Source organism: Clupea harengus, chromosome 10 (assembly GCF_900700415.2).
Source record: "Clupea harengus chromosome 10, Ch_v2.0.2, whole genome shotgun sequence".
Lineage (NCBI taxonomy): Eukaryota > Metazoa > Chordata > Actinopteri > Clupeiformes > Clupeidae > Clupea > Clupea harengus.
The window spans coordinates 22,941,423-22,958,399 of record NC_045161.1 but is presented as its reverse complement, the minus strand read 5'-3'; the positions used below and the strand labels follow the sequence as shown (position 1 = coordinate 22,958,399).

General features: G+C 41.0%; 2 protein-coding genes and 1 long non-coding RNA gene across 3 annotated transcripts; 2 read left to right on the top strand and 1 right to left on the bottom strand.

The window, feature by feature from the left end:
• Nucleotides 1-67: 67 nt before the first annotated feature.
• LOC105895045 (granzyme G) lies at nt 68-1,707 on the top strand. The gene is made up of 5 exons (XM_012821611.3): nt 68-182; nt 271-421; nt 529-670; nt 972-1,238; nt 1,398-1,707. Exons 1-5 carry the CDS (start codon nt 125-127, stop codon nt 1,539-1,541), a joined length of 762 nt encoding a protein of 253 aa, XP_012677065.1. The 5' UTR covers nt 68-124; the 3' UTR covers nt 1,542-1,707.
• Nucleotides 1,708-7,052: 5,345 nt separating this feature from the next.
• On the bottom strand, nt 7,053-10,017 carry micos13 (mitochondrial contact site and cristae organizing system subunit 13). The gene is made up of 4 exons (XM_012821863.3): nt 9,856-10,017; nt 9,085-9,241; nt 7,804-7,855; nt 7,053-7,708 (listed from the first exon to the last, which is right to left on the bottom strand). Exons 1-4 carry the CDS (start codon nt 9,882-9,884, stop codon nt 7,611-7,613), a joined length of 336 nt encoding a protein of 111 aa, XP_012677317.1. The 5' UTR covers nt 9,885-10,017; the 3' UTR covers nt 7,053-7,610.
• Nucleotides 10,018-10,078: 61 nt separating this feature from the next.
• Nucleotides 10,079-10,820, top strand: LOC116222038. The gene is made up of 3 exons (XR_004164414.2): nt 10,079-10,230; nt 10,361-10,392; nt 10,516-10,820. It is a non-coding gene; the product is annotated as an uncharacterized LOC116222038 (long non-coding RNA).
• Nucleotides 10,821-16,977: the final 6,157 nt, after the last annotated feature.

Below are 16,977 nucleotides of genomic sequence, written 5' to 3'. Positions count from 1 at the left end.
TTTAAGCAACGAATCATCGCAGTGTGCAGTCTGAAAACAGAAAACCACAACCTCCTCTCAGCTTAATAAAACCAGATAGTCTCAGGCATCCTGCACTGCAAACCTTGACACCTCAAGCGGAGACATGCACACTCTGTCCTCTCCCCTGCTGGTCCTACTGGTGATTCTCCTGAAGCAGCATAGTAAGTCAAATAATATGATTATAATCAGTCTGGTTATTTGCCCTTTAGTGATTTAGACTAGATGCACATGTTTCCTTCATGTTTAAAGCCTGTCGTGCCGAGGGGATCATCAATGGCAGCACTGCAGCAGATAAAGCCATGCAGTACATGGCATCAGTACAGATCAATGGAAAGCATGTCTGTGGAGGCTTTGTCATTAAGCCCAACTTTGTACTGACAGCAGCTCATTGCAATGCAAGGTACTTCATTTCACAGAATGATCCACAAGGAATGACATTATTTTTTTCTTTCTTGTCTTTAAATGAATAATGACAGTGTGGGTATTCCGTCTGTGATTCTTTCTCAGAGGCAAAATGAGTGTTGTTCTTGGGGCGCACAACTTACATAAAACAGCGAAAAATAAGCGTTTCTACATCAAAAACCAAGACAAACTTATCCCTGAATTATACAAAGGATTCGAAACTGGAAACGATATCATGCTGTTGAAGGTATGGACCGGTACTTTCTCTTTTTGACTCTATTACAATCAATTATTGGGCCAAATTGATGTTCTGTTTTCACTATGTTCTCTCTCCGCCCCCTCCTGTCTCCTCCCTCTCCTCCTTCTCCTCCCTCTCCTCATCCTCTCCTCTCTCTCCTCTCCCTCTTCTCTCTCCTCAATCAATTCTTGGGCCAAAGTGATATTCTGTTTTCACTGTGTTCTGCCTCATCTTTGCAATTCGTCATTTGTTTTGAACTGCAATACAATGATTACACACACCCTGTTGAAGCCCTTGTTTAAATTTCTAGCTGTCTGGGAAAATTGGCAAAGGTGTGAAAACGGTGCAAATCCCCTCATCTAACAAGATGAAGATGAAAAATTCCACAAAGTGCTTGGTCGCTGGTTGGGGTAAAACAGGTAGCAAGAATGAAGTATCAAATCAGCTCCAAGTGGCTCACGTTCAAGTCGTCGGTCTCCAAGACTGCCAGACAGCGTGGAATCAGAACGGCATCAAGACAGAACTTCCTGAAAGTGTTATGTGCGCCAAAGGTTTCAACCGGAATGGTCCGAGCAAGGTGTGTATATACCAAACTGACTATTATTTTGCTATTTCTGTAGCATTTATACATCTTTTTTCATCTCAATTTCAGATAGCAGTTTATAGCGTTGGCTATACTCATATCAGAGGAGGCATGTATCTCACTTAATATTAGTTTACATTTTGCTTCTTCCAGGGAGACTCTGGAGGTCCTTTGGTGTGCAATGGCATGGCTTTGGGTATTGTCTCATTCAACCTGAACGAACGGTATAAACAGATCATCCCTGCTGTCTACACTCAAATCTCAAAATTCCTACCGTGGATTAAAAGCAAAATGTAAGGCCCTTCCTTAGAGGAAATGCATAGTTGTTGCATAGCTGAGCCTATAAATGTAATGTAATCAGATATGTATGTCAATAATGTCATTGGTGTCATGAACATTTGCTTTCTTTTATTGATGAATAATAAATAAACTTTCCACATTGCTCTGGAAATGCTGCACCTTTTTTTTGCTGTTTCATGTCCTTATCATTGCCAATAAAAAGACTGTGATTGCTCACACTAATCAGTGAGCTGAATATGACAATTTAAGAATCTTTATCGACCTTGAATAGCCAGAGGCGGTATATAGCACCTTTAAATAACAGGAGAGGAACAGCACAGACTTCAAATGTTTTAGCTAAATACAGTGCTGTGGTGGCTCCACATACAGACATAGCACTGTAGCATTAGCATCAGAGATGACTGGATTTGGGGTTACTCTCTCATTGCTCTTTGCATCACTTCATTATTTCAAGCAGAATTTTAAGCATTTTAAGGTGAAGGATGAGCATTGTTGAAGACAGTGAAATTGTGTCTTTGACTTGTTGGGTTGATGGGTTCTGAGTTCTGTCACATTTCTGATTATTTGTCACCAATAATCAAGTGGTGAGCAGCCACAACCTGAGAGCTCCTGTGAACTGGGTCAGATGAGTCTCACCACACCACGCTCCATGACAGATGACGTGTGTGTGTGTGTGTGTGTGTGTGTGTGTATGTGTGTGTGTGTGTGTGTGTGTGTGTGTGTGTGTGTGTGCACATCTCTGCACCTTTAACATTCACACTGACGTTCTCACAGACAGCTGCATAATGTGGTAGGCTTCATGGTTTCCTAAGGTGTCCCTCAGGTCCTTCCAGCTCTCATTAACAATGCATGACTAACTGTGTATTAATGGTGACATAAGCACAGGTAAGTTCTGGATCTACAAAGGACCAGGGATCAGACTTCATTACATACTTTCAAAGTGTCATAAAGCAGCACAACCCCATGAGAAAAGTGTCTGTTGAATCTGTGGTCTGTCCGTCTTCCTTCCTAAGAACCCCCAGCCCAGTGTATGACACGGTATGGTTTGTGCTTCGTCAGCCTTTACTAATCCCAGCCTTAATGTCACCAGCTCTCTGCAGCTACTGAGAAACGAGGCGGCCACGTTTCTGAGAAGAGGGTCCCAACCCGTCACCACAAACGTGATCTCATGAAATCTTGGTGGTTTCTGTTTACCTTGGTTGATGAGCTGGGCCATGAGCGGTTGAGCTATAGGGGCTCTGCATGCAGGACACACACACACATCACATAGCTTCTGAGTGTAAAAATGTATAGTAATAGTAATATATTTATATATAAGATATATTTATTTATATACCAGGTATGGGTGATTTACTTCAATGGTAAGTTATGGATTCATATGCATGTTTACTTATGTTCAACCATTTCGGCCTCGTCTGGATATAAAATCATGCCATGGGAAGGAAGCGGAAGACGGAATGGCTCCGTGGAATACTTGGCATTGGTGCAGAGTAATAGCACACATAAGAGAGGATTTCTCATTGCCTCAACTATGTTCTCACGGCTGCACACTGTGACAAAAGCTTAGGCCTCCTCAAGCATGACAACCCCCGATATTCAGATGCAGCTGCAGATTTATGATGCCTTTTTTCTGTGTTTTACTCATAGTGATGAGAGGACTGTTGTTCTTGGCCACACACCGCATTAAGGGAGATGGTTAAAAGAGGCAAAGTGAAAGGCAAGATCAAGCTTGAATTATTCAAAACTTCCCTGACTGGAAATGACATAATGGTATTAAAGACCGTTTTTATCATCAACATTTCTTATGTGAAAGGTTGGCACTGAAAGTATAGAAAGTTTTAGCTCTTCAAGGCTAAAGCCGATATTGAAATATTAACATGTTTCTGTAACTCTTCCTTCTATGTGAAGATATCCAAACAAGTGAAATGAGGTAAATTGGTGAAATATCCCAGGAATAGAGAAAGTGCTTTGTTGCTGGTTGGGGTTTCACTCATGACAGCAAGAAAACCACAGACGTTCTTCAGGCTGTGCCTGGTCTGAGCATCTTTATATTTAATCTGGAGTATGTCTCCATGGTAATTAATCAGGGTCAGTGCGTATACTTTAACTTGTGAAAGTTACTAAAGTGGGGCAAGGGAGGTCTACTCGTATTATACTTGTATAATTGTATGTCTGTTGATTTGTTCATGTGTTGATTGTTTCATTCAACCTCACGGGAGACTGTAACGACCCTAATGTTCCTAATGTGTACACTTAGATCTCAGAGTTCTAGATCAGGAAATATCCAGAAATCCATTCCTAAAGGTAGAGGTCCACGATTCTGGCGAAAGACTGTTGATATTCTGAGCTCAACAGCCATTTAAATTACACCCCTACCTTCTGTGCTCCTGAAGTTTCTGATAGCAGTTTATAAATATATATACAGGTGCATCTCAATAAATTAGAATATCATCAAAAAGTTGATTTATTTCAGTAATTCGATTCAAAAAGTGAAACTCTAATATTATATAGATTCATTGCACACAGACTGATATATTTCAACTGTTTATTTCTTTTAATTTGGATGGTTCTAACTGACAGCTAAAGAAAAGTCAAAATTCAGTATCTCAGAAAATTAGAATATTACTTAAGACCAATAAAAAAAAGGATTTTTAACGCAGAAATGTTGGACTACTGAAAAGTATGAACGTGTACAGCACTCAATACTTGGTCTGGGCTCCTTTTGCATGAATTACTGCAGCAATGCGGCGTGGCATGGAGGCGATCAGTCTGTGGCACTGCTGAGGTGTTATGGAAGCCCAGGTTGCTCTGATAGCGGCCTTCAGCTCTTCTGCGTTGTTGGGTCTGGTGTCTCGCATCTTCCTCTTCACAATACCCCATAGATTCTGTATGGGTTTTAGGTCAGGCGAGTTTTCTGGCCAATCAAGCACAGGGATACCATGGTCCTTAAACCAGGTACTGGTACCTTTGGCAGTGTGTGCAGGTGCCAAGTCCTGGTGGTAAATGAAATCCGCATCTCCATAAAGCTGGTCAGCAGAGGGAAGCATGATGTGCTCTAAAACGTCCTGGTAGACGGCTGCGCTGACCTTGGACCTGAGAAAACACAGTTGACCAACACCAGCAGATGACATGGCACCCCAAACCATCACTGACTGTGGAAACTTTACATTGGACCTCAAGCAACTTGGATTCTGTGCCTCTCCTCTCTTCCTCCAGACTCTGGGACCTTGATTTTCAAAGGAAATGCAAAATGTACTTTCATCTGAGAAGAAAACTTTGGACGACTGAGAAACAGTCCAGTCCTTTTTGTCCTTATCCCAGGTAAAATGCCTCTGATGTTGTCTCTGGTTCAAGAATGGCTTGACACAAGGAATGCGACAGTTGAAGCCCATGTCCTGGACACGTCTGTGCGTGGTGGCTCTTGAAGCACTGACTCCAGCTGCAGTCCACTCCTTGTGACTCTCCCCCAAATTATTGAATGGGCTTCGTTTCACAATCCTCTCAAGGCTGCAGTTATCCCTGTTGCTTGTGCACCTTTTTCTACCACATTTTTTCCTTCCATTCAACTTTCCAAACGTTCTGCTTGGATACAGCACTCTGTGAACAGCCAACTTCTTTAGCAATGACCTTTTGTGTCTTACCCTCCTTGTGCATGGTGTCAATGATCGTCTTCTGGACAACTGTCAAGTCAGCAATCTTCCCCATGATTGTGTAGCCTACTGAACCAGACTGAGAGACCATTTAAAGGCTCAGTACACCTTTGAAGGTGTTTTGAGTTAATTAGCTGATTAGAGTGAGACACCATGAGTCTTCAATATTGAACTTTTTCACAATATTCTAATTTTCTGAGATACTGAATTTGGGGTTTTCATTAGCTGTCAGTTATAATCATCAAAATTACAAGAAATGAACACTTGAAATATATCAGTCTGTGTGTAATGAATCTATATAATATATGAGTTTCACTTTTTGAATCGAATTACTGAAATAAATCAACCTTTTGATGATATTCTAATTTATTGAGATGCACCTGTATATAGGGTTGATTATACTTATTATTAAATATGCCAAGTATCTCACTAAATATTATATTTTTTGATGTGTTGATTGGCTGGAATTGTTTACAGCTTGGTCCGAGCCAGGTTTGCTTCCCATTTAGAGCCAGGACAGCGCACACACTATCATTTCTAAAAACACTGTTTGGAACACGATTCTTTTGAAATTGATTATTTTACTAGTGTAAATATGAAACTTTTGCTTCATCAAACACACTCATTCAACAAAGACACGGTCTGACACTGACTATCAGTCATTCAGTAATTCTAGAATGAGACACACTCCAACTTTAAGTGTAACAAACACATTTCCTATCACACATATTTTCACACTCCTACGCCCTTTTGAGTCTCACAATGGAGAGACCTGAGTCACATTCCGCATTGACCCAACAATGAGACCACAAGGACGGCTTTAGCGTATGCCAATCACGTCACACCCAAGTCAGTAGTCATTTTGATACTAATGATGCCAATAAGCTAAATAGAATTCAACTCACATCTACACCCCGCCTAAGAGTGAGAGAGGCAAGAGCTTTGAGGGGCAGTCTAATGAATGGAGTGACGGGACAGCAATCCAGGGTATGGGTATTATAAGCATGTCTGGCCACTGAACAAAGGTCAAGTGGCATCTATCCAAACAGTGACATACTGTTTTGTGGTTGATGCTAGTTACGATACTGCCACTATTTACACACATTGGCTTTAATGTACTAGACTTGCAGGTGACCACACAATGTGTAAATGTGGATGATGTATATTTGCCCGTTGCTCTAACAGACATCGAACACTATCCCACCAGCATTTAGATACTGCTTCCTCTATGCTTTGCACACTTGACCCATGGTCCTATATCACCCTCTAGTGTTGCAAATCTGAACAAACAGTATGATGATACCGTTCACTAATATTGCTGGACAAGTATCTTGATTACTTGTTTCTGTTGTTCCAGATTTGAAAAACTGTCCTGATGGAGAATGGTTGTCCTGTCCATTCAAAGATGTGTTATAGCTTTTAGTCAGGAAGGGGGACCTTCAGGAGTTTCTTTTTTATATATTAAAAAAAAGGAAATAGTATGCTATCAGCAAAAAATGTAATGAACTTTGGAACTTGAAGGCTGTACCTGTAGAACCTGTAAGGAAGCTGTACTTGTAGAGCTGCTAGAAAGATTACTAAATGGCCTTTCCAAGAGCCTTTAAGAAAGTACCTCAACTGTACCATTTCATCTAAAGCTGGTTAAAAGGATGAATTTAATTGATTTTAACCAAACATGATCAAATAACAAAACAAACTAGTTTAACAGCAGTGAAGTCAAATGGTAGCACCGCTATTTCACTAGCATCTATTCCAGCAGCTACTGACTGACGAGGATCTCTCTCCATTTTCTTTTTTCTTCCAGACATTTCTATGGCTGAGATTGTTTTTCAGTGATTAAATAAAAACCCATGTTAGATATCTGACATGATAAAGTTTATTAATCATGAAAATAACTAACTGGTAAATAGCTAACTGGTTATTTACAAAATAGAATTGATTTGTTGCTGTAAAAAAAGGTGTGTTTTGGTTGGGAGTTATAACCAAGTCCGAGTGAGAATACAGCAACATATACTGCACCACTGAACATTCCCTGATAAATAAAACTGTGAAGACAGTACACACGACAAACACATGGATTTAAATAAACAACAGCTTCATAAACTTAGTGCTCTTTAAGATTTTTGTCTTTTTTCAGTCTTCCCCAAGGCAGATTGTGAACAAAAATACTATAAATGTATTGTAGAGAAGTTTGCATTTATGTAATCCCAGTACAGAAGTATCCAATGAATTCAATTATAAATAAGCCACTTGCACCCCATCTTGAGTGAAAGGGGGGGGCGCTTTATAAGCAGTCATCTAACTCAATTTGAAGATTGTGTCATATAACTCAATTTGAAGCTTTTGTCATGTAACTCAATGTAAAGCTCGTGTGCAACAGCAACCTGATTGGATAACTGAGTGTTGGTGAGAGTCTTCACTTGGTGAGGTTTTTTAGGTACTGTAAGCCTTGGCCGGTGTATTCGCCCACTCTGGTTGGGGCGACAGACAGCCCATGAATAGACTTCTGCACTCCTACAGAGAGGGAAGAAGTAGAGAGTTGTCAAATGCACACAGCTCATGGAATGGCACATAAACGAAAAAAATTATCAAGTGTGAGAAACACTTACCAGAGTTCCAGGCTTCAAGTGGAGAGAGTTCTATTTTAGGTGGGGTAGGCAACTGTAAACCAGGGAGAAATGAGTCTGGTTAGTCTGGTAGAAAAAGCATGGAAATCATCACATCCGTCTTTAGTTTTATTTCGTGGCTCAGATTGTTGTATACCTCTCCTTCAGCATCAATTACAACTAATGACACATATTCACCATATTGTCCTCCTCACTGTGGAACTAGACAGGGGGGCCCTCTATCTCCATTGCTCTCTATATTGGTAACGGAGCCCCTAGCAGCCCAGTGCAGCAATATGTAGATATTAAGGGGGTCTTTAGAGCAAACCAGGAACACAAAATCCTATTCCATGTCCTTCTCCTTCTCTCATCAGTCTCATATTCTGAATACTCTTGAAGAACTCTAGATTCTCGGGCTGTAAACTCAACCTTGGCAAAAGTGACCTGTTATCCATTACTACAGCCGTCAGTCAAATCTCTTCTCATTCCCTGCCATTTAAATTCACAAATAATAAGTTTAGTTATCTTAGGTGTGCCTATTATTAAGACTCACTCTCAACTGTTAAAGGTCAATTTTACTCCACTTCTGGAAGGCACAAAACAGGACCTTACCCGCTGATCAACTATGCCCTTATCACTAGCCAGGCGAATCAATACAATCAAAATGAACATCCTTCCAAAATGTGTACATTTATTTCAGTGCATTCCATTCCACACACAAAAGCAAAAAGCTTGACAATCTTATTTCATCCTTTATTTGTTGCAGTAAAACTCCTAAGATCCGGAAACTTTTTTTTTTTTTGCCAAGGCCTAAGATGCATGGATGGCGGGATGGCTCTACCGAATTTTCAAATATATTACATTCCTTAAAAATGTAATTTAGGAAAGACTATGGGTTTAGTCTCCATGTCTATTTCTGGCCCAGTTGCAGCCAATCACCTGTTCCCAGCCTATCGCTTCGATAACACACTTGATTGGTGGCTCAAAGTATGAGTTTGCTCTACCAGCACATCACGTTTTTTCCCGTATTTACAAATCAGATAAAAAAAAACATCTCTGGATTCAATCATAGTAACCAGACCTGAGGTTAAGGGAATAATATCAAGGCTTTATACAGCTATATTTTATATGGAAGGCTCTTTCCAGGGGATTTGGGAACAGACATAACCAAAAATCAATGGACTGAAATACCTAAAAGAATTCACTCTTCGTATGAACAGTGCAAACACTTTTTTCCCCCCCTATACCCACTAAAATATCCAGTATGCCTTTTTTTTTTTTTACCTCCAGTCCAAAGTACTTCATCCATTCGTCCACTGCGGGAGGGATGGCAGCTTTAGCTTTCCCAAGCACCACTGAACCCTCCTCACTGCCGCCCAGCAGGCCAGAGTCGTAAGCAACATAGATCGCTCCTCCTGCAATGGTCAACTTCGTAGCAAGCCTGAGAAATATACATAGTATGGTTATTTTACGCACAGCAACACTGTGGCCGACCACACCATAAATGAATGTCACTTTTGAGATGACAGTGCATAGAACTCCCGTACATTCTTAGTAGAAGACTGCGCAACATTATACAACTGTTGTGATAACTGAACTATGACATTTCAACCAGACCTTAATGAACCTGCCATCTTCCTTGAAGAACAATTATCTGGCTGTACTTGCCTATTTTAGGCATTATTCTTGTATTGAGCCGAAAACAAAGCCCAGCTGCAATCTTATCCTATGCTAGGTGGCTAAGATCATAAGCTTTCTCTATGATCTAGGCCAATAGCCTAGCTAAATACTAGCTAACTGTTCCCACGTACAACATGTGAGTTGTATTTTCCCTCGAACGATGTACTTGCCTTCAAAGCAGGAATTAATGCACTGAATGTACTTAGATACATATTCTCGTTAATACAGCTTTATGTCATATAAAACATAACGTTAGCTATTTATCTTTTTAGCTATATATAGGTTAGCTACGAACACCTTGACAGCTTGCTAACTAATGTTAGCTAGCTAAAGTTAACGTTGCCTTCACAAAAAAGACATATCTAGTACACTTACTTGACAAAAGGCAAAATCTTGGCCGCCATTATACAGCAAAGTTAAACTAAGCTAGAGTTACAGATTCTGATAAACACAGCAAAAACTGCTACGGAATCACTGGACCAGTCTCAGCCAGCCCCCATTCACTGACAAGGACATGAGTGCACAGGAGCAGAGCCAGTGAAGTAAGGGTGATGTTTGACAACAATCTGAACAACGATTGCAGCAGATTCGTCATACGTCCTAAGAAAGTAAAGAAATACTTGACCTGCACCAACTCCAAAGAGACAACTTATTTGTAAGGCAGCCAGAGCCATAAAGGGTTTATTCTTTGGCCTTAATTCTGTGACATCCACCTTTGTAGCGTAGATATTCTACTTCATTTGTTGAGAGGTAAGAGGCCTGTTCATACCCTCTGGTTCTGACAAACGGTGTGAATTATTAATATAATTAGCTGCTGTAAATCACTGCCTTTCATGCTAACTGGATGTTTGATTTCCTGTCCACTTTTACCATATCACAGAGACACCAGGGCCTTGCCAGAACTTCCCCATGGTAAGTGTAACTCGCAGACAGAACCACAGAACCATCACAGCTAATCCAGAAACTGAATCTAAATAAGTTATTAATCTAAATACATTACTAAATAATCTACTTTTGTGCTCTCTACTGCCCCAGGGACTGTGGATGAGAGTCAGATTCACAGAAAGGACGTGGATGACAGTCAGATTCACAGAAAGGACGTGGATGTCTCGATGGCAGTTCCTCAGCTCTCCAGCCCCACTATTGGACCTTCCATGAGGGCCAGTGCTGGTGGTCTAGCTGCTGCCCTCCTAAGCCCAAATACTACTGATGATAGGAGGACCATTCAATAAACTTGCTAACCACACTTAGCCTAGCATTTGACGCAAATCTGTCTTTCTCGCTTTCATTCATTTTTAGATTACATATTCTATTTTTAGTTATATTTTAAGTATATTTCATAATTTCCTTGTTGCATTGCAGTTACAAACAATACCATGAGGCCTATAATTTTCAGCGCACCAATATTAAGTGAATCTTATCCTTAATTGAGTCCTGTGCTGTTTGCATGTTGCTTCTCTATTTGAGTCGCATGATATCATTAGAGGATGGAACCGATAATGTTTTCTGTGCTCACAAAAATGCCTGAAACCCTGTCTTAGAAAGTGTGAAGACAGCAATCAAATTAATTCTCTATTGAAACATAAAATCATGTAACTGTAAACTGCATTGTGTAGCCCAGCACAGTCCCGCACTGCAAGTGTCTCTTAAAGTAACAATATGTAACTTTTTTACCTTAAAATAACAGCTTGAAATACAAATTAAATTAAATTACTTTTAATATGGAGAATGGCCTCTCCGCCATTGCCATCGGGGGTCTGTAGGGTAAATACTGCGGTATGTATGATTTCTGGAGCCGCCCGGTCCTTTGTGTCTGAGCATGCGCGACTAGGATCGGGTAAGGACAGTCACTATCGGAACAGCTTTTACTCATTGGCGAGAGCTGAAAGACACATTTGGATTCAGTTCGATTCAGAGCTAGCCATCTTTTCTTGACTGTGTTAGCAAAGTTGTTGACTCGCTAGTTTGTCATAAACGAGGAAAGCAAATTTCAACAGGTTTCGCCGCTAGGGGGAGTTACAAGCTAAAAACGACTTATTGCTGCTTTAAGATGCTATTAAACCCACATGCATTATATGTCTGTTGTCTGCAGGTCTCACAGCAGTGTGCTGATGACCCATATGGCGTCAATGCAGTAGTGGTGATTGGGGACAGATCCTTCCCCCTCAGGAGGTGTGATGCCAGCTTCCCTCTTCCAGAATATGGACAAGATCTCACGGTATGTTTTTCATGAATGATACATCAATTCATGCCTGTCACAAGAACAACAAATAGAATATGTAGACTTACTCATGTGCTATATTTGTTGTTGTTGTTGAGATAGCTGAGAAGCTATTAAACAACCAGGTATTATATGTCTGTTGTCTGCAGGTCTCACAGCAGTGTGTGGATGACCCATATGGCGTCAATGCAGTATTGGTGATTGGGGACAGATCCTTCCCCCTCTGGAGGCATCCGCCGTTTCCCATACCTGTCTCGTGAGTTGATCCACTTTAGCACTGAGTAGTAAACAGCAGTGGCGGTGCGTCAATACAGGGCGCAAGGGCGCCGCCCCTCCTAAAATTTTGAGATGAAAAAAAAAAAAAACATTATATACCAAAGAATTAAAATAAGAAATGTACTGTGTTAATGCGTTAAATGTGTGTGGGAGACCGTAAGCCCCTGTCAACAACCACTTAAATGTGACCAAATATAATATATTGCCATTCGTTATGTAAGGGATAATGTATAGAACGCCGGTCATTATCGGGAAAATAAGCCCCGACAGGGCGAACAGCACCCCGACGCGAAGCGGAGGGGTTTTGCTTCGCCCTGAAGGGGCTTATTTTCCCGATAACGACCGGCGTTCTATACATTATCCCGCTTACTACATGGCTACTTGCCAAAACGAAAAAATAACTTAACACAGTGTGTCTTTTTATAATATTATTTTAATTACAATTTATTTGTTACCATTCGTGGTGTTAAAAAGCAGAGAAATAGTTTGCCAAAGACGTTGAACTTCAAAGACGTTGAACATTCTTTAGAACACAGCTGCTCAACTGTCAGCTGAAACTCAAGATCAGATCAGCTGACGTCGCTAAGCAACGGAATACACTGAGGTTGATAAATTACCGGACTACTTGCAGAGTGCTACGAAAGACGTGAATCCGAGGCAAAAAGGCCACTTCTACGGTGGCCGAGAGGTGCAAACCAACATTACAAAATCTGAAACACTTTTACAAAGCTTGAGACAAATTTATATTTTGGAAAACATTTTTACATGTCATAAAACAAAATGACATTACCACAACACATTTACAAGTCCCGAAACAAATTAACATTTCAGAAAACAAATTAACATTACGCGAAACACTTTTACAAGTCCCGATACAAATTTCCAAGTGGCGAAACAAATTTACAAACGACATTAACCGGAAAGGGAATGTACCAACTCCGTGATTTAAAAATGCAGCAGCAGAGCATCCACCGCAGGAGGACGTACACCCGTAGCTTCTCCTCAAGCCTGTATGCTAACCGGAGCTGGTTAGCTGGTTGTTCAGTGAGTGATGCGTTTTTTTTGTTCCCCCTGACTGTTGTTCTAAAGTCCTGGGACTGAAACAATCTGGACTGCAACGGGGATGAGGGATCTAAAGCACTCCAACGATAAATGTAAGAAGCACGAATGGAAGACTGAGTATAGCAGAGCAGCTCGACTTAGGGTGCGTCCACACTAGCCCGGGTAAATACAAAAACGCGTATTCGCAATGAAAACGATCTCCGTCCACACTAGCGTTTTCATATCGTTTTCCAAATGTTTGCCGTCCACACTAACACGGGTACATGACAATCGTTGTCATGGTTACACCACTTGCTGCTCTAGTCTTCAGGACTATTTACTGAACACGTGTAGGAGCATTACATGAGCATGGCAGTCACCTACATACAACTTGAGCTATACTACCAAGTGCTTCACTCTACATTGTGCTTAGTGTTAACATACATGGAATGGGTATGCCCTCAATTGTATAACATGGGAATGTGGATGTACAGCATTGTGGATGTTGGGCAAGTGACAGCCAATGATACGGGTCAATATGGACATGTGACCCATCCAGATATAAACGTGTGCGCATTAATACATTCTCTTTAGTTTCTGTTATGGATGAAGTTCCCAAAACTGTGTCTTCGAGCAGTTTATACCTCCAGGTTTACTTTTTTCATTGTGTAGGTTATACCAGTAACTGTATGCACGAGTCTCCGTGCAATTAAAATCTGACAACAAGTCATGGGCCCAGAGTTGGCCGAAATGTTTGATATACCCAGAGATAGGCAATATAAAAAGTAAGGTCCACTTGTGCGTGAGCTAGCATAGGAAAGGATGGCTAGCAGGAGCAACAGAAACTGGGCAGATCAAGCAGCAGCCGTTGGTCTCGGCTACTTGTGACAAATGATTTTGAAAGGACTGCCCGACTGTTTTAAGCCATTTACCATTCACGTTACTCAGAGTGATGAGACTGTCTTTTGCTGCATTTAAAATAAAACTCCGGAGCTACGAGGACACAGAGAAAATGCGTTCTACAGCCACCAATGACAACGTGATGAATGCAGAAATCGTGTGCTTCAATTGTGGACTGTCCACTACTACCTTGGGAAAAGGAGGAATCGTGCCATCTTTCAGGTGCTTGTTAATCCTCGCCAGCATCGTGGACACTACCGGGCCATTTCTACATCAATGAAGCTGTATTTATAGTTATAGTCAGTATTTGTTCTTGCTAGCTAGTATTAGTATTTGTGTGTGCCATCGACAGCTCTTATGCACTGATGTATACCATAGTTTTGTAAATGACTGGTAAGTGCTGCTACTGCAGGCTCAGTGAGTGGCAGGGTGATGTAGCCTACTCAGAACCCAGGTGATTGGTGTTAGCTGTAAATACCTACCTGACCGTTTTTGAGACCGTTTCACGGGCCAAGCCAAATGAGTTCGCGGTTTTGCACAGCCTGCCTTCGTTGCTGAGGTAGTACAACGTACGTTTTTCAACACCTCCACTGGCTCTCTCATTCCAGTTGTCTGGCCTTCAATATGAGGGCGTAAGATTGCACTCAATCTGTAAAGGCTCCCTCTCGACAACCTGAAACTCTCCACTCCACGGGCAATATTATTCTATTTTGTAAAACATTTATCTTTTATTTTTCTTGCTTATATGTTTCGTGTGCATCAACCACACCAAGTTCATTTCCTGAAAGAATTATGACTGATTCTGTACAAAAGTGTTGTCAAATAAAGAAACTGGTTATCATTTACTTATTTTATTGTCAACTCTGAGTTCGTCTTACATACGTGACCTATCTCTGTTCTTTCGCGGCCTCTTGACCTGGCTTCCGAAGTTCGCGTTTCCCTTAACTCTACTACATTGTAAATAACCCCAAAGAAGGATTATTATTTAGGTTAGTTTGTGCCTAATTTGATATGTGCCTAAATTATCATTCATTATTTAAGGAATTTATAGAAGCTTTATGCCACCTTCTTTCTTATAGATACATAGGACTTTTTTTGATAAGGATAAAGGTATCGCAAAATTGTTTATGCCACTGTGTGAGTGTGAACTTGTCTGTACGCTACGGGTCTCGTTAAAGACGGATGCATATGCATACGATTGAGTAATTGTATAGTTTAATGGACCCGTATGAGACTAGCTCTTACAGTGGTGTTTTACCCGTTTATTGAATATACTGTTAGAAAAGGAAGAAAATAAAAAGGGTAATTTCACCAGCAGTAAACGTTTCATTGCCACTACATATACGGGGATCCATTACAACATTCACTAACTATACTAAGTAAATTGTAGAGACAGAGCAGCATATTCATTTGACCTCCCATGTTTATTTTAAAGTTATAGCCTCTGGAGCGCAAAGCTACCCCCAGTGTCATGGCAACCGAACGTCATCGTATCTGAAAAGCTCCGTGGACCCCGTCCCCACTACTACTGGAACGCAGCGTTTTCAGATGTCTCCGGCCAGGGGAGCGTATTCGAAAAGCTCCGTTTTCAGTCTCCGAATACGCCGTATTAGTGTGGACGGTAAATGCAAACGCAGACATATTTATGCGTTTCTACATTTACCCGGGCTAGTGTGGACGCACCCTAAGGGTACCGAATTGGCATTCGAAAACACAATGAAGAAGTAAGGAAAAACAGACACATTCTCTCAAGAATAATAGACTGTGTAAAGTTCTGTGGTGCATTTGAGTTGGCCCTGCGTGGTCATGATGAGAGCGAGAACTCGGATAACCCAGGGATATTCCGTGGCTTGGTGGACGTCGGTGCCTCACTTGACAGTGCACTGAAAGAGCATCTCGAGAGCGCGACTGTTTAAGGGAACATCCAAAACAGTCCAGAATGAACTTCATGACTGTATGCTGGCTGTTGTGAGGGAAAAGTTAGTGAGATTTGCCAACTTGAAAGTGTGGGATATTTTTTATGCTGATGTGAATATGGAAAGGCCTGGGTCTCAGCGCAAGGTACAGTACAGGAATAGATAAGGACATTTGCGCCAGATAAGGACATGGTTAGAGCCTAAAGCAGCCCCAAAATATCTAAGCACCAGGTGAAGACGGAGACAGAAGTCTAGGTCTCGAAATAGACAGATGTCAGGTCAAAGGTGGCCTCAGAAAATAGGCACCCTGGGGTGCAGATACATGTCCAAATACAGATGATTAGGGGAATTGATACAGGTCAACGCCCCACAGAGTGGAGGCTTAAAAACAGTGACAAGACGTTGTATGCTTTGAGATCGAGCTGACCATGGACGTCTCCTTATTGTGACATTAACGATTACAATAAATACTATCAGATTTTCTCACAATCAGTCTCAGGAAATATATTGATCACGGAAAGAAATGGAATGATCAGCCACGACATATTTGGCACCCCAGATGGGACTGATCAGAAAAAGATCCGAAGGGGGAACCACTTGACCCAAGGCACCTAAAATTAAAAATAACGGTAAGCAAAAATTATTCTTGTTAACCAGACGGGGGAAATTGAGTCAATTGGAAAACCCTAGCCTGGACAAAATTCTTCAGACAAAAACCCTATATTGAGACTAAGTGTGTAAAATCTGGAAGTAATTAGGAAAAATGTTCGTTTTATGTTGCACAAGAATAGCATGTGAATTGCATGAGAAAATAATGGATTAAATTCTTAAAGGTGCTCGAGCAACGCCTAAGAAAAAGGTAACCAGGTGTTGCCGTGGAAAAAGGCAGGGCCTTAAGTAACAGGAAAACCAGGAGTTTTTCCGTGTGTCCAGAAAAAGTTAGGCCTAACTTATTGGACACATCATGTGAATTGCATGTGTTACATGTGAAAATAATCTGATAAGATTATTTAGGCAATCAGGGATTGCCGTGGTAATTTACTAAAGAAAGTGGTAAATGGTGAGTAGAAAATTGTGTGTAAAGAAAAAGGTCTTCCTTGTCAATTGGAAGATTTGGAAAAACAACTTGTTGAGTTGTGATAA

Bases quoted from the DNA above. Each gene is read 5' to 3' on its own strand.
- LOC105895045 (XM_012821611.3), top strand. From the start codon at position 125: ATGCACACTCTGTCCTCTCCCCTGCTGGTCCTACTGGTGATTCTCCTG. The intron at 422-528 runs GTACTTCATTTC...ATTCTTTCTCAG, and splicing joins GCAGCTCATTGCAATGCAAG to AGGCAAAATGAGTGTTGTTC. The intron at 1,239-1,397 runs GTGTGTATATAC...TGCTTCTTCCAG, and splicing joins ACCGGAATGGTCCGAGCAAG to GGAGACTCTGGAGGTCCTTT.
- micos13 (XM_012821863.3), bottom strand. From the start codon at position 9,884: ATGGCGGCCAAGATTTTGCCTTTTGTCAA. The intron at 9,242-9,855 runs GTAAGTGTACTA...TATATTTCTCAG, and splicing joins AAGATTTTGCCTTTTGTCAA to GCTTGCTACGAAGTTGACCA. The intron at 7,856-9,084 runs GTAAAAAAAAAA...CCTGGTTTACAG, and splicing joins TGAAGTACTTTGGACTGGAG to TTGCCTACCCCACCTAAAAT.